The 25,483-nt window shown below is 36.0% G+C and overlaps 2 protein-coding genes across 4 annotated transcripts in view; one reads left to right on the forward strand and one right to left on the reverse strand.

Moving 5' to 3' along the window:
* Positions 1-25,483, reverse strand: part of CDase (neutral ceramidase) — a 67,303-nt gene that overhangs the window by 33,380 nt on the left and 8,440 nt on the right. For all 3 annotated transcript variants that reach the window (XM_031982491.2, XM_031982492.2, XM_076374476.1), the window contains 6 exons: positions 23,511-23,689; positions 22,292-22,435; positions 20,854-21,030; positions 19,366-19,493; positions 19,085-19,283; positions 16,433-16,639 (listed from right to left, as the gene is read on the reverse strand). In XM_031982491.2, the coding sequence (XP_031838351.1) occupies positions 16,433-16,639; positions 19,085-19,283; positions 19,366-19,493; positions 20,854-21,030; positions 22,292-22,435; positions 23,511-23,657 (1,002 nt within the window). In that variant the 5' untranslated portion in view covers positions 23,658-23,689. The remainder of the gene's footprint in view (positions 1-16,432; positions 16,640-19,084; positions 19,284-19,365; positions 19,494-20,853; positions 21,031-22,291; positions 22,436-23,510; positions 23,690-25,483) is intronic.
* On the forward strand, positions 628-13,312 carry CPR6 (cuticular protein 6). Its single transcript, XM_031982495.2, has 3 exons — positions 628-690; positions 6,417-6,689; positions 11,000-13,312. Exons 1-3 carry the CDS (start codon positions 682-684, stop codon positions 11,282-11,284), a joined length of 567 nt encoding a protein of 188 aa, XP_031838355.2. The 5' UTR covers positions 628-681; the 3' UTR covers positions 11,285-13,312.

Genomic DNA, 25,483 nt, shown 5'->3' on the forward strand with positions numbered 1-25,483 from the left:
TTTAAAAAAATCATAATATCACAAATGACCAACCTTCACCTTCGTTCCGTTATAAACACCATGATCCCTCCTCTCAATAAACACTAAAAAACAAATCTAACAAATTACAATTTCCATCTCCCCATAAACCAACCGACTCCAACTCCCTATCAAAACTAATAAAAACAAGCAATAAACATTCACGAAATTCCCCCAAGAACAAAAACCACTAAAAATCGTCCACCAATCTCCAAAGATTACTTCGACAACAGAAACCATACATTCCGAGTTTAAAAAGAATCGTACGGTCGTAAAGGACCAATCTGCACCCTCGTCCTCTAAAAAGATAACCTCCTGGCAAAGTTCTTGCGACCGGAAGTCGTTGGCGATGTAGAACGGTGGCCGGTTGGTGGCAAAAGGGGAGAAACCGTCGCGTGGACGAACGTGCGTCCGATCCGGCGAGGAAGGAAAAGAAAAGAGAGGGACGAAAAAGAGGAGAAGAGAAAAAAGGAACCGCGGGTGGGGTCGGGAGTACGGGGGAACGCACAGTAGGAGGACGAGAGCTTTTGCTCGGAACGGAATAGTCTGCTGGTGGGAGATAGATATAAGACGATCGTCCCGGAATAACGGCTATCAGTGTGTATCGCGGCGTTTTCGCATATACCAAGTGAAACGGGACACCCCCATAGAAGTCGAGCAACGATGCTGAAGGTACGCTGATTCTACCCCTGTCCAGTGGTCGTGGCCGAGTTTCCCGTAAGGGGACACCGTGTTTTTGCCTCTGTGATGGTTTCTGATGCGTCGCATGGCGCGGCCAAACTAGTTTTTTGAACAAATTAATTATAATTTAACACTAAATCTATTGGAAAGAGAATTGTCTCGTCTCAGAATTTTGACTTTGCAAGTATTTAAATTCTGAACGCGTTTTTGCCTCTGTGCTGGTTTCTGATGCGTCGCACGGCGCGCCAAACTAGTTTTCTCGACAAATTAATTATAATTTATCATTAAATCTATCGGAAGGGAAATTGTCTCATCTCAGAATTTCAATTTTCCAAGCATTTAACACTAAAACTACCGAGCAGATCGATTGACTTTTGAAAATTTCGCTACAAAAACTCCAAGAGTGCATCTGTTCAGGCTTTAATTGATTTACAATTCAATTTGCGTAGTGCTAAATGAATTTCTTTAATAATTTCTCAGAGAAACGTTTGTTACCTTTCTAATAATTGCAAAAAGAAGACATCAGGCATGGGTCATTTGACCCGGTTGGTAGTTTTAGTGTTAAATTGTGAACGCGTTTTTGCCTGTGTTGGTTTTCGATGCGTCGCACGGCGCGGCCAAACTAGTTTTCTCGACAAGTTAATTATAATTTAACACTAACACTACCGGAAGGGAAATTGACCCATCTCAGAATTTTGGCTTTGCAAGTATTCAAATTGTGAACGCATTTTTGCGAAAGACTTTCAATTACTTCCTCGTATCTGCAAAGATACAAGAGCAGATTCTTCTCAAGAAACGTGTAATTTTTATGGAATGTTGAAAATAAGTGACGATTGCTCGATAGTTTAAGTGTCAATGGTTTGAATGTCATTATCGGTGACCCCTAACTAAATCGAATTACTATAGTTCGCTTAGTTAAACTATGATTATTTGAAAATGTTTCTACTATGAATAATGCTATCTAACGCATCCGGCTAGATAAACGTGCGATAATAATAATGCAATTCAATCAAATGTTTTAATATTACATTTTTTCATCTATCTAAATTGCAATGTTTGATAAATTGAGACTTTTCGTAATTTTCAGTGACTAATAGTTACATTTAATTAATCTATCATTTTAGTCTGTATAATAAGGTTTCAAACATTCCATTTTTTTATTCAATTTTAACAATTTTCTTGTATTTTAATTGGTTTTAAACATTTCATGACTTCTTTATACGCATTTTCAGAGTTTTCTATATCACATTTCTGAATTGTCAATTGTGAATTGTAAATCAGACGATCAAATACTTTCAAATAGCGTGTTTTCAAAGACTTTGTCCACCGACCCTAAGATAGTTCTATTTCAATTGATCGAGGTTCCTCGAACAGAAGCTAACTTTCTTCTCCTGACCGTCAAACGCCGGGGATGAAATTGGAATTTCCTACTGATAGCCTGGCAAATAGGCGGCGGGTTGTTCTTGCGGAATAAATTCACCCTCCGATCGAGACGTAACTGGAACATTACGTTTGATCGAGCCAAGTCTCATCTTATCGCTATAGAATACACCTCCGATCGTTCCCCTTTGCCAGGGACAACGATTTCTACCCTTATGTCCTGATTATTCGAACTGTTAAGAAAATATTAGCTTGTCGGAATGATTTTTCTTCTACTATTTCAACCTCTTTTCAACCGTTCAGTAGAATTCTTCATTCTAGTTTCCTTCTGATCGAAAACTTTACACAAAGATTCATTCTTTTTGACAATTTATGTTTCATTCGAAAAATTATATTTATTTCTTAATCAATTAACTATGCTTGACGAGTATACACGTCATCGTAAAGCTTGACATGATACTAATTCTTCCAGCGATGAATTCTTTATTTTTTCCAAGAAATAACTTGAACAAAGAAATGTAACCCAAGAAATCTACAATAACAATCCAACAATTTCTTAGCAAAATATCTAAAAAGTCCATAAGAAAACTATCAAACAATCATTAAGAATTTCTAATCTTCAAAATAGAACAAAAGATCAAAATGAAAATGCAAAGATCTAGAAACTGAAGATCATTAAAATTAGATGCAATTTCAGCATTAGAACTGAGAGATTAATCTTCTTCAAAAAATCATAAGAAAATTCCACAGTTAACTGGTTAATGCACTCATTGTAACTAATATTCTTTCAAAAGTAACAGCTAAGAATTTGCTAATAAATTATTCAACAGCAATAACAAAAACAGATTGGTAACCCAAGAAATCTACAATAACAATCCAACAATTTCTTATCAAAATATCCAAAAAGTCCAAAAGAAAACTATCAAACAATCGTTAAGAATTCTAATCAATTTCCAATCCTCAAAACAGAACAAAAGATTAAAATGAGAATTCAAAGATCTAGAAATTAAAGATCTTCTTCGTTAAAATTAGATATAATTTCAGTATTAGAACTGTGAGATTAATCTTCTTTAAAAAAATCACAAGAAACAGCGACAGTAAATAAATTTGAAGTTGTCTTGTCGAAAAGAGGGAAGTTCGTTTCGAGGTAAAGAGGCGTTTTAATTAGACGCTGAAAGAACAACGACCCGAGGAAAGATCGGTTCCCAGAGATGTCAGGCGGCACCGGAAGCTCGTTTTTGCCGTATAAGACGATAGATTTGACGAGATACGTTCGCGTTCATAGACGAAACCGGAGGCGTGGTCCCGTTCCGCGGTTTATCGTTGGCATCCGCACAACGCGGTAGAATTGATGGCGGGTCCTGACCACTTCCGCGGATTCGTATTAGTTTACGGAGCAAGGTCGAGAAAGTGAGAAGGGACACTTTTATTGGAAGACGACACACGGGTAACACGAGAAACTTTCTCGGCGCGTGCGGCGACTTTCCTTGCTTTCCGTTCGTCGAACTCGTCCCGAGGCTGCCAAAAAATGTTTGCGTCTTCCAGCGTCTTCGGTCGGATCTCTCGGTTTACTTGGCTTTCTGATTGTACCGAGTCAGCGCAACGTTTTATCGTTGAATGTGTTCGAGGTATTTTGTGGTTTTTGATTGGAGGTGGGCTTGGAAGTTGGATGATTACAGATGAATTTGGATGGAGCGGGAAGGAGTCAAATGTGAATTGAGTATGAGTTTGGTAGATCATTTTAGTTTGGATTAGAGATGAGCTTGGGAATTGAATGTGGATTGAATTTGAGTTTGGATAGAGTGGAAAGGAATTCAATGTGAATCGAGTATGAGTTTGGTAGGTTATTTTAGTTTGGATTAGAGATGAGCTTGGGAATTGAATGTGGATTGAATTTGAGTTTGGATGGAGTGGAAAGGAATTCAATGTGAATTGAGTATGAGTTTGGTAGGTTATTTTAGCTTTGATTAGAAATGAGTTTGGGAATTGAATATGGATTCAATTTGAATTTGGATGGAGTAGGAAGAAATTCAATATGAATTAAATGTGAGTTTGGATGGAGTAGGAAGAAATTCAATATGAATTAAATGTGAGTTTGGATGAACTAGGATAAAGTTAAATCTGAATTGAATGTGAATTTGGATGAACTGGGATGAAGTTAAATTTGAATTGAATGTGAGTTTGAATGAACTGGGATGAAGTTAAATATGAATTGAATTTGAGTCTGGGTGGACTGGGATGAAATTGAATCTGAATAGAATTTGAGTTTGGATGAACTGGTATGAAATTGAATCTGAATTGAATTTGAGTTTGGATGAACTGGGATGAAGTTAAATTTGAATTGAATGTGAGTTTGGATGAATTAGGATGAACTTAAAAATTGAGTAGGAATTGAAAACTAATCTGGATGATCCAGAAATAACTTACTTGAATCTACCTCAAACATCAGTTCCAATTAGTTCTCCCAACACGATCTTCAATTACTTAAACCTAGACTCCACTAACCCCTATTAAATCAACTGTCCATTAGTATTCACTCAGAAAAGATTAAATCTGGAATAAACTGAAATCCACTCAGATCCAACTCGAAACAAGCGAGAACTTACTCACACTTCAGTTATGATTCTATCACGATAAGACTGCACCATATCTTCAGATCAGAAAAGCCAGATCTCTTACAATCTCATCACTGAATCCACTTAACACGTTCAAGCTACAAACTCTTTCATTGAAAGTATAACAGCATTTAAATCTCGTATCACGGTCACATCATCGACAGCAAATCCCACGCGATCATTTGTTTCCACGGTTTCCACGTTCCCCCCTTAAGAACCACCCTTAACACACTTAACGCATCATTCCCACCGTACACCATTACCGTTATTGCAAAAGTTGCGTTTATATGGGTTGTATTACTCAGCGAAATGTCGGCCATAATCCTCCCGGTCTTACGAGTCTTTTATGCATTCGATATACTGCCCCTTCGTGGCGAAGATTTTTCAGTGAAATCCTCGTTTCCCGGAAATATCGAAGCCGCGCATGCCCGAACGATCTTTCACGCAACAAATCGAACAATCTCCCACTCGGATTTAATCCATTAATTTATTCCGGACGCTTAACGACGCCCGAAAGCGACGTTAACGATGAAAATAAATTCATCCCCGGCCAATTCGCCGATCGCGCAACGAAAATAATTAAAGAGGCTAATAAAACCCTGGATAAATAATCATCGACGAGCGGCCCGATGAATATTTATGGAGTTCCGCGTTTTTACGCGGGAATGTTTGAAAACAGAAGTCGGACAGGGCCCCGTTTATCCGGTTCAGAATTTCACCGCGTTAAGCACGCGTTAATGACACGCCTAAATGATCGTAAAACTATTTATAGCGCGGTTCGGTATTCAATGATATTCGAGTGTGCGCCAGAGGGTTCAGGAAGGAAAGGGTTTCTACGCTGTATTTAGAGGGATCAGTGTGAAATGAGCGGAATTTCTTGATCGTGTAATGACTTATGTCGTGAATCGTCTATGATTCGGTTTGTATGTTAACACGTTGGAATATTGTGTTGGACTCGAAGATTTCGAATATGGTATAATGAATGTGTATGTTAATTTTATTGTATTTAATTGGATATTATTTCGACAAGAGGATTCTATGTTTAACCTGCGTACGGGTTTACTTGAAAATTCAATTTTTTTTTAAATCGTTCATGAAGACGTAGTTTTATCGAGTGCAATGGCTTGGAGTGTACCTAGATAGGTATAGAATTGTTTTTATTTGTAATTAATAATTAAGCACTGTGTAATGTTTCTTTTTGGATTAAGTCATTAATCACAAAGAAATTTCTGATAGCTTAGATTGTACCTAATACGAAATAGGTATACAATTCTTTTCTTTTTTAATTAAACCATTAGCCACAAAACAATTTTCAAGCACAATGACTCAGAGTATACCTAAATACAAAATAAATATAAAACTTTTTTTTTAATTAAACCATTAACCACAAAGCAATTTTCAAGCACAATAACTCAGACTATACCTAACTACAGAATAAATATAAAATTCTGTTCTTTTTTAATAAAACCATTAACCACAAAGCAACTTTCAAGCACAATAACTCAAAGTGTAACAAAATTAGCGTAAAATTCTTTTCTGTCCGCCTCAAATCATTAACTACAAAGCAATTTTGGATAATCCATAGTATACCTACACACAAAACAATCATAGAATTCTTTTCGTTTTCAATAAATCAACGAAATAATTGTATCAAGCAGTTTTAAGCTCATAAAGCAAGAAGTTACTTCGATAATGAACCAAAGCACCGAATGAAATTTCTAGGTACTGTTCTTCGTGTGTGCAACGCTCGCTTACAGCAGCGGTGTGGTTCTCAGCGGTTACAACGGAGGCCACGGGATCTCTTATACCGATTACGAGGGCCTCGAAGCATACGCAGGATCCGCTGACTACGAAGGACACGCGGTACTACCGACGGTGGCTGTTCCGGTTCACGCGGTTTCCGCCGCGCCGGTCCACGTCAGCGCAGCTCTCGATCACACCGCTCACGCCGCTCACGCTTACGAGCATCACGCCGATCACGATCACGATTACTACGTAAGTATTCAAACAATATTAACCCTTCGCGGACGAAGATTCTTTGAAACATAGAAAACCGTTGGCAGATGAAGCTAAATTATAGATCGATCGCTTAGATAATTGGGAAAGGGAAATTACGTACCGATCTCCTGCTGTTTTAGTAATTAAATCATTTGTTCGCGACTTAGGGTTATATATATTTATAATATTTGTGTTTGAGAAGTCGATCTTTAATCGAGAGATTCATTTTTATTTAATATTCATTTCTTTCAGCTACTTCGATACATTTATGACTGTTTCCTTAACTCTTTTAATTCGAACATAATTTGAGTATCTGGTAATATTAATCATCGATAGATGACGGATCTTTTGCATGTACGACGAAGATCATTGCATAGAATCATGAAGTAGACTTACTTTATATTCGAGATATCAATCTTTAATCGGAGAGATTAATTTAATATCCCTTTCCCTTTCAAACTCTAACAATTTCAGATCGGAAGAACATAGAAACACCTTTATTCCCAAGAAACCAACGTCTAATCACACGAATTAATTCTCATTTAATACTCCTCTCTCCAAACTACTCCAGTAATTGTTTCCGTAATCCCCGACAATCGTCACGTACCGATAAGTACTTTCGATTTCGATTCGATAGATCAACTCTAATATTACCGCAGCACACCCTATTCTTCCGAATCAATTACCACTTTATTCTCACTCGAGAAACAACGTCTTTTCCTAGTCGTAAACGTCGTTCAGTTGTAAATCACGTAAACACATCGAGCCGAAGTTAGCACGATCAATCGTGCCGGTCCAAGGAACACCGGACTATCCGATTCCATGCATTAATCGGTTCTGTTTCCTGAATCGAGTTCCTCGTTCAATTAACTTCTTTCCCCATAAATTTCCCATAATCCGGCGCGCAACTTCCGATAGCTTTTCCTGCGGCTCGGTTCCCACAAAAATTTCGTAACCGTCTGTGCCCGCGTAAGCGGCTGCTTGCTATCGGCGCGATATTAAGGCGGTCCTTAACGAGCAGCCGCCGCGCGAGAAAGCGAGAGGAAACGGCCACGACAATGAGACACGTCGCGGAAGGAGCTCTTATGCCGCTCCTCGCGAGCCAAGAATTTCGATTAACATATTGCGTACCGGAAACAAGAAGTCTCGTTTTCAGTTGACACGTTGAATGCCATGTTGATTACTTAGCGAACTTCATAGTATCTTAGAGGAATAGGGGTTGCAAGTTTCAAGAAATTTGGAATTTTGATAGAAATACATTGATTCTGATAATTTAAGTTCGTGGAGAATTCGATAGTATCTTGGACGAATAGGTGTAAGTTTCAAGAAATTAGGAATTATTTTTGATAGAAATACATTGATTTTGATCATTAACGTTGTTGGAGAATTTCTTGATTAAGGGATAGTAATACTGTGAAGCTGAGGTTTTAAAGGTCAACACGTTGAATACCATGGGGGTCACCGGTGACCTCCAAGCAAATCGAATTACTATAGTTCACTCAATTAAACTATGATTATTCGTAAACATTTCTATATTATAAATAATGCTCCCCATTGCGGTGAGATTCAGTTTGATGAACGTGCAATGATAATAATCCAATTCAGTCAAATGATTTAATATTATATATAGATATTACTATGTTTTTCAAGAAATAAATCAAAGTAAATTTATTTGAATAAATATTATTTTTTGATATTTTTTGTAATAACACAATATTTGTGATCTCATTAGAGATTGAGATTATTTGAATATTTTTCGTATAGTGATACATCACGAACTTGATCTCATTGAGAAATCGGCCAGTTTTCTAAGAATTAACCTTTTGCGGACGAATGTCGACATTTCGGTCTGATGAAATTTTCATAGTTGGAATACTAAGTTGCAAACGAATGATTTAATTACTCGAACAGCAAGTGATCAGTGTACAGTTCCCCTTTTACTATTGTTTAAGCATTCAATGTATAATTTAGCTTCATGCGTTACAAGCTTTGTGTACGATGAAATTTTCATATTTGGAACAGTGAGTTGCAAACGAATGATTTAATTACTTGAACAGCAAGTGATCAGTGTACAGTTCCCCTTTTACTATTGTTTAAGCATTCAATGTATAATTTAGCTTCATGCGTTACAAGCTTTGTGTACTTTAACCCATTCTCTGCCAAACCTATATTATATGAAGCTATTCCCATTGCCATTTATATTTTGAGTGGTATTGTTTACCAAAATTCTGTTATTTCTAGGTAAAAGCACATATATTATTATACATACTCATTTACGTGCATAAAATCAAAGACGAGTATACTCGTCGTTGGCAATGGGAAGGCAACAGGACTTGACTCGAAATTTGCTTATTCAAAACCCTGTGTGTTATAACATATTGAAAGCAGGACGAGTATACTCGTCTTTGGCGGCGAATGGGTTAACACGTTGATTGCCAAATAAACACTCATCGGAATACCTATGTGGTGAAAATAATTTTCTTAATAAAGTAGAAACTAAAAAGTCAAGATTCTTTATAACGACTGCTGTGTTGTCCCTCTTGTATCTCATACATACAACAGAATTCGGTTCGTTCGAAACGTCACCGAGAAAATTAATGTTTGAGTTTACGTAAAAAATGGTGTCATCTGAATTCGGGTGACGTGGCAGTCAAAGAGTTAAATAGTTTTCGTCCGCGAAGAATTAACCGGTATGCAATTTGTTAACATAACACGCGACCCGGATGGAAACGGCTCTTCTCCGTCTAGGCGTTATTTAAACTGTGCCGCGTTATTTCGGATGTAAATCGTATACGGTCTCTCACACACCTCCCGGCCCGCCATTGTTTCGGCGAGGCAATTGTTCTGTAATTTGCCTGAGTTCGCTGATGTATCGATCGCTATTTAATTCTAATGCCGACTGTTCCGGGCACGTTCGTTCGATGTTTTCACGGAGATAAATTGTTGTTGAAATTATCCGCCGTGATCCTTTCATTAAAATGCTGGATTCGTGCGAAATATTCGCCGGCATGTGTAGCGGGCTTAATCAAGTTAATTCGAGGTAATGCCGGAGCGCGGGACTTGATGCATTTATAATGCGGAGGAAGTAGAATGAAATGCTGGATATTGAATCAGGAAGTTTCATTAGATAATCCTTCTTTTGCGTGTCTTTGTTTTAAGTTTAAGGTTGGTATCGGTGTATTGGAGTATTTTGGAATATTGTGATGTTATATGATGTATGGAAATGGATGATTTTGAATGTTATAGTATTCTTATGTTGAAATTATGGTGTTAAGTCTTCTGAAGGGACTTGGCTCTCGAAATTCAAACGGTAATTTAACAGTTCAACTTCAGACGAAGCATCTTCAACCTACTAATTATCCAGAATAATATAGTATTCAAATTATTTTGAATAATCGCTAGACCAAGGGTTTCTTATATTCAACATTTTTAGTCTTTCAAGATTGAATATAACCTATCTAAAATCCAAAATTTCAATTCAGACAGAACTTAACAGATATAAACATTACTCAATTATTGTGAATACAAATGAAATATTATCCTTTAGTTATCGATTATCATAATTTAAAGCAAACATAGGCATGGAATATGCCTAACATTTGTCTCTCTTTTCAATAAATTATCAATGGCAAGTTGTGTCGATCATAGCTGAAAAATAAATTGTAGGGCAGGGGGTTAAATCGCAATGTAATAACCATTCTTGCCTCTTAACCAATTAACTGTTTGACGAGTATACACGTCATCGTAAAGCTTGACACGATACTAATCCTTTAAGCGATGAATTCTTAATATTTTCACATAAACATGTAATTCTTCTTTGTTTCGCTTTGATCTTTCATTAAAATATACTCTACGTGCATTCGTCCTGCGTTCGACGAGTACACGCTCCATTTTTCGATTTATTGTGCGCAGAACCAGAGGTTTTTCCAACTAAATTCCACAGTTAATCCTTTGCACTCAGAAGGTGATTCTGTCACCACTTGATTTGATGCAGTGAAACTATAAAGTCTGATATTTAACGTTGAACTTTATATAACGTCTCGATACGTGAAATATTGAAATAAAACCGCTTTGTTCCTCATTGTACTTGTGATTTCCCTTGGAGTTTCCAAAGATATCGTCTTAGTGTTGTGAAAAGATATTAAATAGTTTTGAGAAACTTCCGAGTGCAAAAGGTTAACTGGTGAAAACCTCCATGTCTAAAGTCCAAACCAAATTTCAAGCTTCGAATTACAGCTGAACACAACACATCTAAAAACCGAGTACAATTTTGAAAAATCAGCTTCACGTTTCTTTTGTCCTTGAAGGCGCACCCTAAGTACACGTTCAACTATGGCGTCCACGACCCCCACACCGGCGATGTGAAGACTCAACACGAGGTTCGCGACGGAGACGTGGTCCACGGTTCCTACAGCGTGAACGAGCCCGACGGCAGCGTCAGGATCGTCGAGTACACGGCCGACGATCACAACGGCTTCAACGCAGTCGTGAAGAAAGTTGGACCAGCCATCCACCCTAAACCAATCCCCATAGCGAAGTACGTGGCGCCAGCGTACTTCAACAACTACGACGACTACGACAAGCACTATTAACGGTTTGTCCGCCATGTCATCTGAATCTAGATGACACGACCCTTTGTACAAACTGAAAAATTCATTTCCCCGGTGACATATCGAACGAACAAAATTCAGTTGGACCCGCGAAATACAAGAAGTTTAAATGGAGCAATCGTTACAGAAGATCGTCGAAACTGTCCAAATTCCTCAAACTTTCAGTTTCAATTTGATTCAGAATATTGTCGGTTTTATAGTTTATTTCGATTCTATAGGATTTTTACGTTCGCGGACAGTACAAATTTTGAGCCGCGAAAAAAATGCAATATTCCGAGGATTAGTAGATAATAGTTTCAAAAAGTTGAAGCTATATAGAATTAAATTCATGACAATGGCTTATAAGTTTCAATGTTGTAGCATTCATGTCATTTCGCGTCACAATGACAATGAACGCTGTAGCATTCGCGTCCGCGAATGTGTTAATTCCTTTCAAAATATTGTCAGTTTTATAGTTTATGGCGATTCTATAAAATTTTAAAATACTGCTTCTGCACTATAAAAAGAAAGCAAGGATCATTGTCAAGGATAATTTGCTCGAAGACAGTTCAATAGAGATCAAGGATCAGCGCTGGATATCCGAGCCGGATATCCGTCCAGCTGATCCTCGAATTACAGGCTGCGGAATGACTAAAGAATCGATTGTTCAATTAATCGAGAACAGGGTGTCCGAGAATTTTTGTATTCCCATTGCGTTTCACTTAAGTTCATTGTGTGCTTGATGATGGGTGTACAGGGTGGTTCGGATGTGACGGATACGAGTGTACTTCGATGAAAAGATCAAAGTCTTCTAGAGATAGTAGGATTTATTTTTTTATTACATATGTAACTGTTCGTTCTACGTTTATTTATATTCTAACGGAGTGACTTTCGAATCACCCTGAATGTTAGGTACTTCCGTCCGAAATCCGTGCCAATAAGTGGGCAGAATGTTAAACAACGAATCGTCGTTGCGAGAAACGTCGATGCTCGCGATTAGCGGGAAAATAAGAGACGCTTCCGGTCGGGGAAAACCGTCTCGAGCAGAGAAATTCTTGTATGGGGAATTAATCTGCATTCGGACGTATGATTGGCCGAGGTCCGAGCGATTATGAGGCGAATATCCATAATGTAAACGAGCTGTTGTTCGTTAAGTAGAAAGCGGAGCTCGGTTGATCACTGAAAACTCGGATCTCGTTCCTTTTCGTTCTCTCTGCAGCGCTTTCCACGCGTTCGCGATGGCCGCGGAGCGACCGGAAGTGGCGGGAAAATTTGGATCGCCTGTTTTGTGAAGCGGCAATAGACACTACTTAGCGAATTTCATAGTATCTTAGAGGAATAGGTGTTGTAAGTTTCAAGAAATTTGGAATTTTGATAGAAATACATTGATTCTGATAATTTAAGTTCGTGGAGAATTCGATAGTATCTTGGACGAATAGGTGTAAGTTTCAAGAAATTAGGAATTATTTTTGATAGAAATACTTTGATTTTGATAAGTAACGTTGTTGGAGAATTTCTTGATTAAGGGATAGTAATACTGTGAGCTGAGGTTTCAAAGGTTAACACGTTGAATGCCATGGAGGTCACCGGTGACCTCCAAGCAAATCGAATTACTATAGTTCACTCAATTAAACGATGATTATTCGCAAGGATTTCTATATTATAAATAATGCTACCCATTGCGGTGACATTCAGTTCGATGAACGCGCCATGATAATAATCCAATTCAGTCAAATGATTTAATATTGTATTTTTTCCATTTTGTATACTTCGCTCTATGAAATCGTGCGGCGTTCAACGTGTTAAGAATTAATCGTAATAGATTGTATCTTAATTGAATATGAGATATACCGAACGAGTTTTATGTGCCTACCGCTAATAGAACGGAAACTGATGAACATTTTACTATCGAAATGGGTCACGAGAAACAGGAAACTCGAACCAATATTCTTCTAATTGTACAATATATATAAATATAATGTTTTGTAAATAAGTATCAAGCCTGTACTCAATAAAGGAGATTGTACGAAACGTTGCAGCGTTGAAGCTCGTAGGAAAACACTTTTCCTTAATTCGACGCGGCGACATAATTGTGCGCCGGCGAAATAATTCCACCGTGTAATTAATGACGAGTCTAAGAAGGAAACGGTACTTCGTTTGCCCGACAAACGGAAGATATTTTCATGGAATGAAGTGGAATGGGCGCAATGAAGCTGCCTCGAAGCATATTTATCAAATGCTAATGTTCGATCACAATGACTCGTTAGTCGGATGATCGCGATAGAACGAACGTCTTAATGAGACGAAGAAAGTATCCCTGCTCGTGTCTCCAGCTGGTGTTTCTGCCGCTTGGAAACAATCGGGTGAAAAAGTAAGAAAAATCGAGGTCTCTGCTGATGATTCAAGATGATTGTCGAGAAGTATCGAATCAGAAACAGTCTGATTTGTAACTGAAAACTAATTACATTTGAATAATATAAATCTATTTAATCATATATTTTTGCACTTACTGTTGATTAAAGAATGAAATAAAAGAGGGTAATTAGTTTCAATTAGAAATCAGACTGTTGAAGTGTATTTGCATTTGAATAATATAAATCTACTTAATTAAATATTTTTGCAACTACTGTTGATTAAAGAATGAATTAAAAGGGTAATTAGTTTTCAATTACAAATCAGACTGTTGAAATGTCTTTGCAATAGAATAATATAAATCTACTTAATCAAATATTTTTGCAATTACTGTTATTAATTAAAGAATGAAGTGAAAGAGGGTAAAGACATTTGATTAATTAAACAATTTAGATTCAAGGACACGTAATTATCTACATTTTTGTTAATCAAATTATTTGATCAAGTATTCTTATAGTTCCTTAATTTCGAGGTGAACAAAATTGCTTAAGGTTCTTAAAAGGGGATTTTAATTGATACAGGATGAATACTGAGTTTGTTTTTAAAGAAAAATATTGACACCTTCAAAAGAGATGCAAGTTTTAATTTTCTCGCTGTTAGAAATGTGGATTGCCTTTAGAGATAACGAACAGTAGAGAAAAAGTGAGTAAGATGCGTAAACAAAGAGCAGCGTAGGCGTTGATTCCGAATGTTTGTTCATTGTTAATTAAACGCGTATTCATGAGCCGCATTACGGCTCGCCGGGTACGGAATTTTACTCCACCGATCGCTATCTTGCGCTGCTCGTGCCCGTGATTTTGTACGAGGCTCCGCGGACCGTGTTTTCCTCCGTTTTTTACGCGGTGCGCTGCAATATTGCTCGTTAACAAATTCAGTGTGTTTTAATTGTCAGTTTCCCTGAGAAGGAAACGCTCGGAACTGAAAACAGTCTCAGCAATCCTTAGATCCATATAGATCCTCCAGATTCAAACAATTTTCACATTAAAATTCATTAATTTTAATTAATCTGATACAAAAGTCTCTTAACGAAACTGTTTCATTTGAAGAAGTTTTAGTAAATACATTCCATTGGTGTACATTATTCAAAGTGTTATTCATGTATTTTATTTTCAATAAAAGAAACATTCCTACAAAATTAATATTAATTATAAACAAATAGTCACTTTAGTGACCAAATGTAATGACTATAAAGTTCAGACACTCCATTTTGTCGGGCGATCTGCCATTGTGATAACAGCGACTTTTTATAGGTTATGTTGAAGAATCTAATTTGCTATACATAAACCAGGTATAAAAAGTTTATATATATATCATAGTTATTCTTGTTGAAACTTTCTAACAACTACTGTCTTCATAAAAGTGTATTTATTTTTTAATTTAGTGTAAATGTGTAAATTTTATTTAATTGTGAAATTTACTGAAGAGTCGAGAATTGAAACACATCTCGTACCTTCTTCGCAGTTCCTCGTCTTTGAATAAATTTTCGGAACAAGTTTTACGTGCTCGCGTGTCAGAAACGTGCGTTAATTAACGGAGAATGTTTTTTCAAGCGCGCAAGTACAGTAATAAGGAACCTTGTAACGTTTCATCGTCACAGCGTTTCTCATATTTGTGTGCAACGCGATCCCTATTGTAAATTCATTGACCGCTCATAATGGGAAAGCCATTGAATGACGCTGCGAAACAGTCCCTGAGAAATTCGATGTTTGTTGCGGCCTGCGAGCCCGGGGAAATTCAATGGCTGCGGGAAAATAGGGTCGCCCCTTGATGAAAATCAATTAACAGCTCCGCGGAACGCCCGGAGCGAATGATACCAAGGGAAAATGTCTTCCTCCGTGCAGAATTAATGTCGGCTTTTCCCGATCCTCGAATTTATCGCGAATTCCGGGGAAATCATTTTTCATGCGCGACTAATAATTAATGATTATGTTACGCGGTTCCTTCAGATTTCAATTTAATCTGAAATTAATGCAACGATTCCACTTTTCCAATTATTATTCTAGTATCACTGGAAAGGATATACGGAATTCAAATTTTCTTATTAAAATGACAGTTAACCTGTACTCATATACTTAGATATGAAAATGATTAAAATGTTTCATCGATAATGGGAATTTTCGGAAATTAAGGAATATGTTCGCTAATTCTATATTTAAGATACTATTATTAATGATTATATTACACGTTTCCTTCAGATTTCAATTTAATCTTAAATTATTGCAAATTTTCTTATTAAAATGACACTTAGTTAACCAGTACTCATGTATTTAGATATGAAAATGATTTAAATTAATGTTCCATCGATAATGGGAATTTTCGGAAATTATTTAAGGAATATCTTCGCTAATTCTATTTTTAGAATACTATTATTAATGATTATGTTACACGTTACAATTTAATCTTAAATTATTGAAAATTTTCTTATTAAAATCACACTTATTTAACCTGTACTCATATTTAAATATGAAAATTGTTAAAATTAATATTATATCCTAATTTTCAGAAATTATTTAACACACTTTTTCCATTAATTCTATATTTAGAATACTTATTGTTCTAGAAGTAATAAACTGTCTATTCTTTGGTGATTGTTCGAAATTGTTTATTTATATAAAAGTTCCATTTGGTTTTAGCTGCAGCAACTTGTTAACGGAACAAGTGATAAGACTAAGGATTTTTCGAGGTTATCGAGAACTTAGGTTTCAGCGAATAGTAAAGTACACAGACACAATGACTCACCCACGATTCCTTGAAGATCTTGTTGGCTATGATGCTGGTGCTCTCGTACATGTCCTTTCCAGGCCCAGAGGCAAAGCACATCTCCTTCTTACCAGGACAAGTGTACTGCTCCGAACACTTATTGCCCGAGAACTCGCATCTTGGACCTCGAGTGTTCGGTGAAACGTCGCCCAGGTTCGTCGAGGCGAAGGCTGCCACGAAAGGACCCTAATTTCCAACAAGGTTCATGGCCGATTATTATCTCTTTGCACTCGAAAGATTTTTGCTAGAAACATTCAACATTCTTTGGCGATATTGATTAATTTGATAATATTTTAACCCTTTGCACTCGAAAGTTTCTCAATGGAAATATTCAACATTTTTTAACAAAACATGGGTGATATTGTTTGAAACTAATTTAACGATAATTAATTAAATTAAGCAACAAAGGTGTTCTATTTCAATATTTCACGTAACGATGCGAAGTTTAATTTGAAATATGAAATATTCAGCTTTAGTTTTATTGTATCGAATCAAGTGGTAACGGAGAGTCACCTCTCGAGTGCAAAGGGTTAATTTAATTTGATAATTTGATAATTCTCTGAAAATACAGACGATGTTTGTTGCGACTACTGTAATTAACTTAATCGAGAAATCAAGGGACGAAAGTAGTTTACTATGAGATCTTGCATAGTGATGCATTATAGAAAATTCAAAGTGCAAAGGGTTAACCTCGACTGAAAGTCACGTTTGATACATACATGATATATTCAGAATGACAGAGAGTCTTTGGTACACCAGGTATTAAGTTTAAATTAATATTTGTTTAAGATTGAAGACATTGATTTGAAAATATATATTTTTAATCATTTCTTTAATAATTAATTCGCTAATTAATTGATTGTGTAATTCGTTATTAGTAAGTAATTAATAACTGGTGGAGAAGTGAGGGTGAATCTTAACGTAAGTGTTCTCAGGTGTATGAACTTTATAGTCATTACATTTGGTCAGTCATTAAAGTGACTATTTGTTACAATTAATATTAATTTTGTAGGAATATTTCTTTTATTGAAAATACTATTGTTTTTTCATAATGGCACTATTCGACTATGAATAATACACAACCAAAATATCTATGGATATGGAACACGCGATACAATTAAAACTGTAAGCAGATTATTATAATGAAACACAAAGTCATAGTATTATAGAACTACTGCGTAAATTTTCCAACAGTTTCATGAGATTATGGTTGATCTAACAATAATATTGAACTAGGGACTGCTTGTGCAATAAAAAAGAGAGAATCAGGACTTTGATTCCTAAACATATTTTTACAATGATTTCAAGTTAATCAAATTACTAAATTGAAATATTCAATTTGAATAAATGGAATAATTGGAAGAATTAAATTTGTCATAGTGAAAAGTTAGTATTCAGTGTTTCAGGTTAACGATGAAGCCTGAGTGAAATACCAAACTTCATTAATTACAACAATATTGTACTGAAAGTTTAAACTGTGATAGCATGCACCCTAAAGTATACTACAAGCTGTACACCCATGTAAATCAGGCTTCCCCTACTCCATCTCAGTTGTTAAGTAACCAAGACGCCGAGCAAGGCGTCATCTACTGCCATCTGCATTAAACTCGAGAAACTGAGTTCTCTGTCTTCGACCACCATTGTTATTTGTTATTTAGGTGAAGCTATTTTAGGGTCTACTAAACATTTTACATCAATGAAAAAATAATTATACGTTTAAAATGTTATTCTCTACAAATGCAAGATTCAGAGGAAGCAAAGTATATTTAAAATAATTTAAGTCTTATGAAGACTAAACATACACCCCTATTTAATGTATTTTGCTTTTGGATCTTGATTTCAGTAGAATTGTACAATATACAACAATAAAAATATTCTAATGCAAAGGGTGTAATACTTTTATCTTGCCCTCAACTTTTTAGAACTCTTAGTAACAGTAACACATTTATAAATAACTCATTTGTATAAAATAATATAAGACTGCTACTGTAACATAAACTCAGTCTAATTAACCCTTTGTACTCCAGAAGTTTTTCATCGGAAATATTCAACATATTCTAATGAGATACAGACATTTTCTTAGATTGAATTAAGAAATCTCACAAGCATTGAGGAAGAGAACTATTTTTTTCAATATTTCGTACTAATTTTCGTGTCAAATCTTAGAGGCGCCTATGGAGTGCAAAGGGTTAACTCTGCGCACTCTATAACCACCTCTCAGTCGCCAATTGATTCGACACAAATTATAAAGTTTGATATTCTACATGAATCTTTGTCTAATCCATCAATTTCAGAAACTATCATTTACGTCTCACTAAACAATATTGAGTATTTTATTTTTATATTGAGAAAAAATCCGTCAGCAGCCAAACGGTTAAGCTATAGAATGAACTAACGTCGACGTGAACCTCAAAGTCTGAAACCAAAAGCACTTCGGACCGCAAAGGGTTTAGCATCTGATATATAATTCTTTATCTACTAAAGGTTTCATATATTTCACAGAATCTTCGTCAAAGGGTTAAGATCTTTAGCCACGAATAGACACAGCTTCAGACAACTGCCTTTCAAGAGCAACTGCCGCATGGGCAACCAGCCAAAGTCTGCTACGTACGTTGCACGAAGTGATCTCACCTTGCCGATCAAGCTGTCTTTGTTCATCGCTTTCTCGAAAAGAATCGAGGCGTAGCCGACGTTATCACTGGACACCAAGTGGTTCGTGTTGTTCATGCTGGTGGGATGCACCGGGAACCAATTGATCACGCCGAGGAGCTTGTTGTCCGCGCCGACGAACTGTATCTGCGTCAACGTCTTGTCCACGTCGTACTTGTACCTAACAGCAAAAAGATTCGGTTCAGTTCTCGATGCAAAGGAATCGATTTATCCCGAGGATCATCGTAGCTCGGATTGCTCACCTGTCTCTCTCGGATTGCGGGTTATTTAGGTACGCCGCGGGACTTCTGTTGATGTTAGCTCCGAGAACCTCGCCTTGGGTGATGAAGATCCTCCCCGACACGACGTTGTTGTGCGCTCGCTCGATACTCTGCAATGTTTATCATTGAGATCGTGAATCGGTTACATTCTGCGATGTACACTGTGGAACGCTTGGGATAGATTTCTAGGGAAACGATTGATTCACCATTCCCATTAGAGTATTTGTATTAGATGAAATAAATAAATGAATAATATGCAAACATTCATTGGTCAAACCTGTTGTTGTGCGGTCCTTTTCTATGCGATTTATTTTGTGCCATTTTTTTATGCGATTTTTTTATGCGGTACATGAATTCCAATTGCTGTTTTTCAAGTGACGAAAGCGACTTTGAACTAGTTCATCGCGAGATGCGCGTTTTTGACTACGAGTAGCAGTGAATTTTGAGAATTTCAGTGTTGAAAATTTTGAGAATTTAAGTGTTTTAAATTTGAAGGATTTAAGTATTGAAAATTTAAAGGATCTAAATGTTTTAAATTTGAAGGATTTAATTGTTTCAAATTATCGGACGAATTTACGAGTATCATTGAATTATATACCTTGTGACAATTTCTCCATGTACGAGAAATTAAATCTTTTTGAAATGATCCCATGTGTAGTTTAATTATTTACTTTCTTCGAAAACACTTTCTCACTATTTCGTAAATTTCTGAAGATTTTTTTTGTGCGGTTTCTTTCCCTATCTACCGCACAGAAATAGGTTTGACTACATATTACTAGGAAGTATGATGTATTGGAGTGTATTCCTTGATGAAAGGTTGATAGTTTGATGGGTACAGGATGTTTAAGATTAGGGAGATTGAGGAGAAATTATGGAATATTGAGGATACGTCATTTAGACATTTTATGGTCTCCTCGTTTAGATATACTTTGATATTTTTAGTTTATAATATATAAGGTTTCAAATATTGTTTTTAGTTGAAAGGAATTTTCGTTTGAAGATTATTTATCTTTAGAGATTTTTGGAATTAAACAGTATTCTAGCTATAAAATATTAGCTACATAAGCCCTTAGCAGTCGAGAGATGACTCTTACTCAGCACCTGATTTCATATAGTAAAACTATAAAATTTGATATTTAATATTATTATTATTATTTAATAATCTTCATTAATTTAATATTATTAATATTAATAATGAAAATATCAATAATATTATTGATATTTAATTATGTCTTGTATAACTCATCAATTTAAAAAATATTGAAATAAAACAGCTTTGTTAATTAAATGTTCAAATATTTCTAGTGAAAAACTTCCTAGTTCAAAGGGTTTAGACTAAATTTACAGAGAGTAAAGTACAGTCCGTTGTATCGTCTTGAGAAAAATATCCGTTCACCTAGATCTTAAAAATTCGAGGTTTAAAAGTAAACTTAGTAATTAACTTAAAAGCAATCTCCTATTGATAATTACCCTCGCGATGCCAGCGACCATCGCGTCGAACGTCTCTTTAACGAACCCAAAGGTCGTGAGGTCGAACAGCATGTCCTGCATGAAACCGCCCGGCGCCGAGTGCGTGTGCGTCCCGCTGATCATCACGTTCTTCTCGGTGTACATACTGCCGAACTGAGTTTGTAGTTTCTCCAGCACCTGCGATAACATTGAACGGGAAATGGGTTATTCGGAGCAACGGACGAACGATCGCTGCGAGTGCAGTGTGCGGCAACACTCGATTTAAATCGCAAATAATGAGTGTAACACGAAAATTGCTCGATGTTTTCCTTGAGTAAATCTTGCTAATCCTGTCAATATTTGACGAACAATGATTAACGTGTTTGAAAAGCACAATTATCGAATAAACTGACGCATCACAGTGAAATTATGAATAACAACTGACGAATCCTATTGTTCGTTCCACCATCCTTTGATTTTTCATTTAAAACAGAAAACTAACTTTATGGTATTATTCGATTTTACCCTTTGCACTCGAGAGTTGACTCTCAGTCACCACTCGATTTGATACAAAACTATGAAGTTGAATATTTAGTATTTTAAATGAAACTTTGTATTGCTGTGTGAAATATTTAAATAAAATAGCTTCGTTGCTTAACCCTCTACAGGCTTGTGTGACTTTGAAGTCACACATCAATATACTGGGTTAAATTGGTTTATTAAATTTTTTATTGCAAAATGACGAACGATATTAAATAATCAATCAACTTAAACTTTTGTACACATTGTATCGGTGAATCAAGCTACAGTTTGTTATTAGTACAATTTTATTTGTCTCCCGATGTTCATTGAGTCACAGAAATTCTTTGTTTCCGTTAACCCTTTGTACTCTGAACCAGTTAACTGTGCTTGACGAGTATACACGTCATCGTAAAGCTTAACACGAGATTCTTTCAGCGATGAATTCTTTATTTTTTCACATAAACGTGTAATTCTTCTTTGTCTCGCTTTGATCTTTCATTAACACTTTCTTCTTTTGTAACTTCAAAGTTACAAAATATATTTGTTTCAATGAAATTATTAAAACTATTGAATACATTGTTAACTTGTGTTCATATATTGAGATTTATTAATTGCATACTGCACACATTTTGTTATAATCACGAAAAAAAAGTCGGTCCATAGAGGGTTAATTTATCTGTGAATTATCGTTAAATTACTTTCAAACAATGTCGTCTATATCTCGAAAAATGTTGAATATTTCCAGTGAAAATCTTTCGAGTGCAAAGGGTTAAATGATTTCTATGTGAAGAAGTGATGTTTGCTGACAGTAGTTACTCTTAAATTGATTATTTTTACATTGATTGGATTAAAGGAGGGATTAGTTTGACACCAAGTTACGGAGAAATCTCTGTAAAACGAGGAATCGGAGATTGTAGCAGAGGGAAGAGGAGATTACCGTTTTGCGGACGCCATTTCCTATCATCGCGCTATCCACGCTGACAAAGACGAACCTCTCCTCGCCATCGTCTATGATGAACGCGCGGGAGAATGTCCGCAGATGGAGTCCTGATCCTTTCTGATCGATTTTCGCATAGCCCATCTGGAAAGCAAACAATCCCTGAGATGTCACCTGGATCTCTGACGTTTTCGCTTTCATATTTGGTGAAGTTAGAGATTAAATGTTCCTCATTGAATTAATGAACCGTTTAGACATAAAACTATAGCTAATTCAAGTGAACAATGCATTGTATAAATCAATTTATCAAATAAAACACGAGTAATATTTATGTTTCCTTTCTTCATATTTCAAAAAGTGTATTTCTATAAATATATACAATATGAATTATCAAATATTTCTACAATTGTTATTCAAACAATAGAGCAAGATGTTTGTTAGAATATTTTAGAGAATAATATAGACGAATAAATAAGATTATCAATAAATAAAATAAGTAGAATCGAAATAGATCCCCGAATAAGGCAAAGAATTAACCCTTCGTACTCCATAGTCACCTCTCAGTTGCAAATTGATTGACACAATTAAGTAGTAAAGTTTGATATATTTTTCATACTTGAAATTAACTTCTTCAAATTTAAAACACTTAACTCGTTCAAATTTGAAATACCAAAATAGTGTTCTTCCTCGATGTATGTGCAGTTTCTCGATAAGTTAATTTCAGAAAGTATCATCTGGAGTGCAAAGAGTTAATAAAAGGAGTAGAATATCACTTGACTTGCAGTGAAACTATAAAATCTAATGTTTAACGTTAAACTTTGTACAACGCCTTGACACGTGAAACATTGGAATAAAACAGTTCCTCCACTTGTGATTTCCCTTCGAGTTAATTTTAAATAACATCTTCATCAAAACATGTTAAATATTTCTAATGAGAAACTTCTGAAGTGCAAAGGATTAGCAAAACGAGTAGAATACCATTTAACTTGCAGTAAAACTATAAAATCTAATGTTTAACGTTAAACTTTGTACAACGCCTCGACACGTGAAACATTGGAATAAAACAGTTCCTCCACTCAGTTTCAAATATCATCTTCATCAAAACACGTTAAATATTCCCAGTAAAAAACTTCCGAGTGCAAAGAGATAAAAATATCCCAGTGCACAAGATTTCTTTCGAATACCTTGAAACCAAAAGAAAAACCTGTAATCAACTCACGAAAACAACTTCGGCTGTGGGTCCAGTGGTGTCAGCCCTGCCCACCCCGATGGTGTAGGACGCGAGATCGCCAGGCACCGCGACGATTAACAGCCATAGCGAGATCAATCCAAGGATCTGCAATTGTCTAATAACCGGTGTCTCCATTCAGCTTTCTGAGGCCGCCCAGTCTGATCGCGCTGAAATCAAAGGATCGACTGTGTCACCCGTGCCCGGTTCCCACGATTTTACTAACGTCACCGACGATCGCTGTGTGCACAAGGAAACGAGGATTCTATCGCATAAATTTTTTTTTCCTTCTTCCTTATCTCCTTCCCTTTCTCTCCCTCTTTCTCCCATTCGCTACACGTATCGTTACCAATAGCGCGATAAATTTGACCAGCGCTCATTATTTGATCTGAATGCTGTTTACGATCGTTTTAACGATAAGCCGTGCGATTTATCGTTCGCGAGCGCCGTGTCACAGCTGTGTTGTTTATAATTAGACCTCGGAGAACGGGTACCTGCGAGGGGAATAATTGGGGGTCTTCTTTAATGAGTTAACTGTGGAATTTAGTTGGAAAAACCTCTGGTTCTGCGCGCAATGAAATCGAAAAATGGAGCGTGTACTCGTCGAACGCAGGACGAATGCAATCAAAGCGAAACAAAGAAGAATTACATGTTTATGTGAAAAAATAAAAAATTCATCGCTGAAAGAATTAGTATCGTGTCAAGCTTTACGATGACGTGTATACTCGTCAAACACAGTTAACTGGTTAACGATGGCTGATCGTATGCAAATCGATTGATCGAACGCAACTGATATCTTTACGTAAGTTTGACATGATCGTGGAGTGGGTTGTTTTTTTTTGGAGATTGAGATACGTTCCTTTGGATTCGGGTTTTTTTTGGTTGAAGTATCTTGGATGGTGATTCTTGAAGTTAAATTCAAAAAATTAACAAATTTCAAACTTATAATTACACAGTTGATCTCAAATAATATTTAAGCAATATTCTTTAAGTTAAATTAAAAAAATTAACAGATTTTAAATTTATAATTGCCCCGTTGATGTCAGATAATATTTTAAGCAATATCGTTGAAACTAAATTAAACAAATTAACAAATTTCAAACTTTCATCTGATCAACTCAATCTAAGGTGTCTTTCGACACCTGAAATTTTAATTGGAAATTATTTTCCTAGTTTAGTCGTTTTTTTTTAATTCAATTTCGACTGTTTCAAGAACAATGATAATATTAACTTAAGGAATGTCCAAAATTCAATGGAGGAAAACTCACTAAACTGAGAAAATAGTGTTAAGTTGGAATTTCATAAGGTGTTCTTTGACACCTTCGGTAGAAACAGTGTTAAACATGATTTCCAAAGTAAAACATCTCTTAAATTAAATAAAATACTTTAATCCTTTGCACTCGAGAGGTGACTCTCAGTCACCACTTGATTTGACGCAGTAAAACTATAGAATGTGATATTTAATGTCAAACTTTGTATAATGCCTCGATACGTGAAACATTTGAATAAAACAGCTTTGTTCCTCAATGTACTGGTAATTTCTCTTCGATTTTTGAAAGTGATCGGAATATACAATGATATAATATAAGTAAATAGGAACCTAGGATTACGTTAAGCTGTTGGGATACCATTTAAAAATCTGTATCATAAAATTATTAGCTATGTTACATATGTAGGTTAACTCTAATGAACAACTTGTAAACTCTCTGTTAGTCGCTAATGACCCAAGTGTTGATGCGACTATAAATAAACATAAATAAAGAAAAAACATCCGAGTGCAAAGGGTTAACTGTACAATGAAAAACTTCTACGAAAATCGAAGCCCGTTTCTCTATATTTCATTTCGAAGACAACGAGAAAGTCACACGAATGGCACGCGAAGGATATAACAACGATAGCGATCGTCCCAAGTGGTAAGAGCATATTCGTGTTACGTAATCTCGGTTCCCAGTCTTCAAGATAAG

This window comes from Nomia melanderi, chromosome 1 (genome assembly GCF_051020985.1).
Source record: "Nomia melanderi isolate GNS246 chromosome 1, iyNomMela1, whole genome shotgun sequence".
Classification (NCBI taxonomy): Eukaryota; Metazoa; Arthropoda; class Insecta; order Hymenoptera; family Halictidae; genus Nomia; species Nomia melanderi.

What these genes read in the sequence shown, in the direction of transcription:
- CPR6 (XM_031982495.2), top strand. An exon ending in ATCACGATCACGATTACTAC is followed by an intron (nt 6,690 to 10,999) that starts GTAAGTATTCAA and finishes TTGTCCTTGAAG; the next exon opens with GCGCACCCTAAGTACACGTT.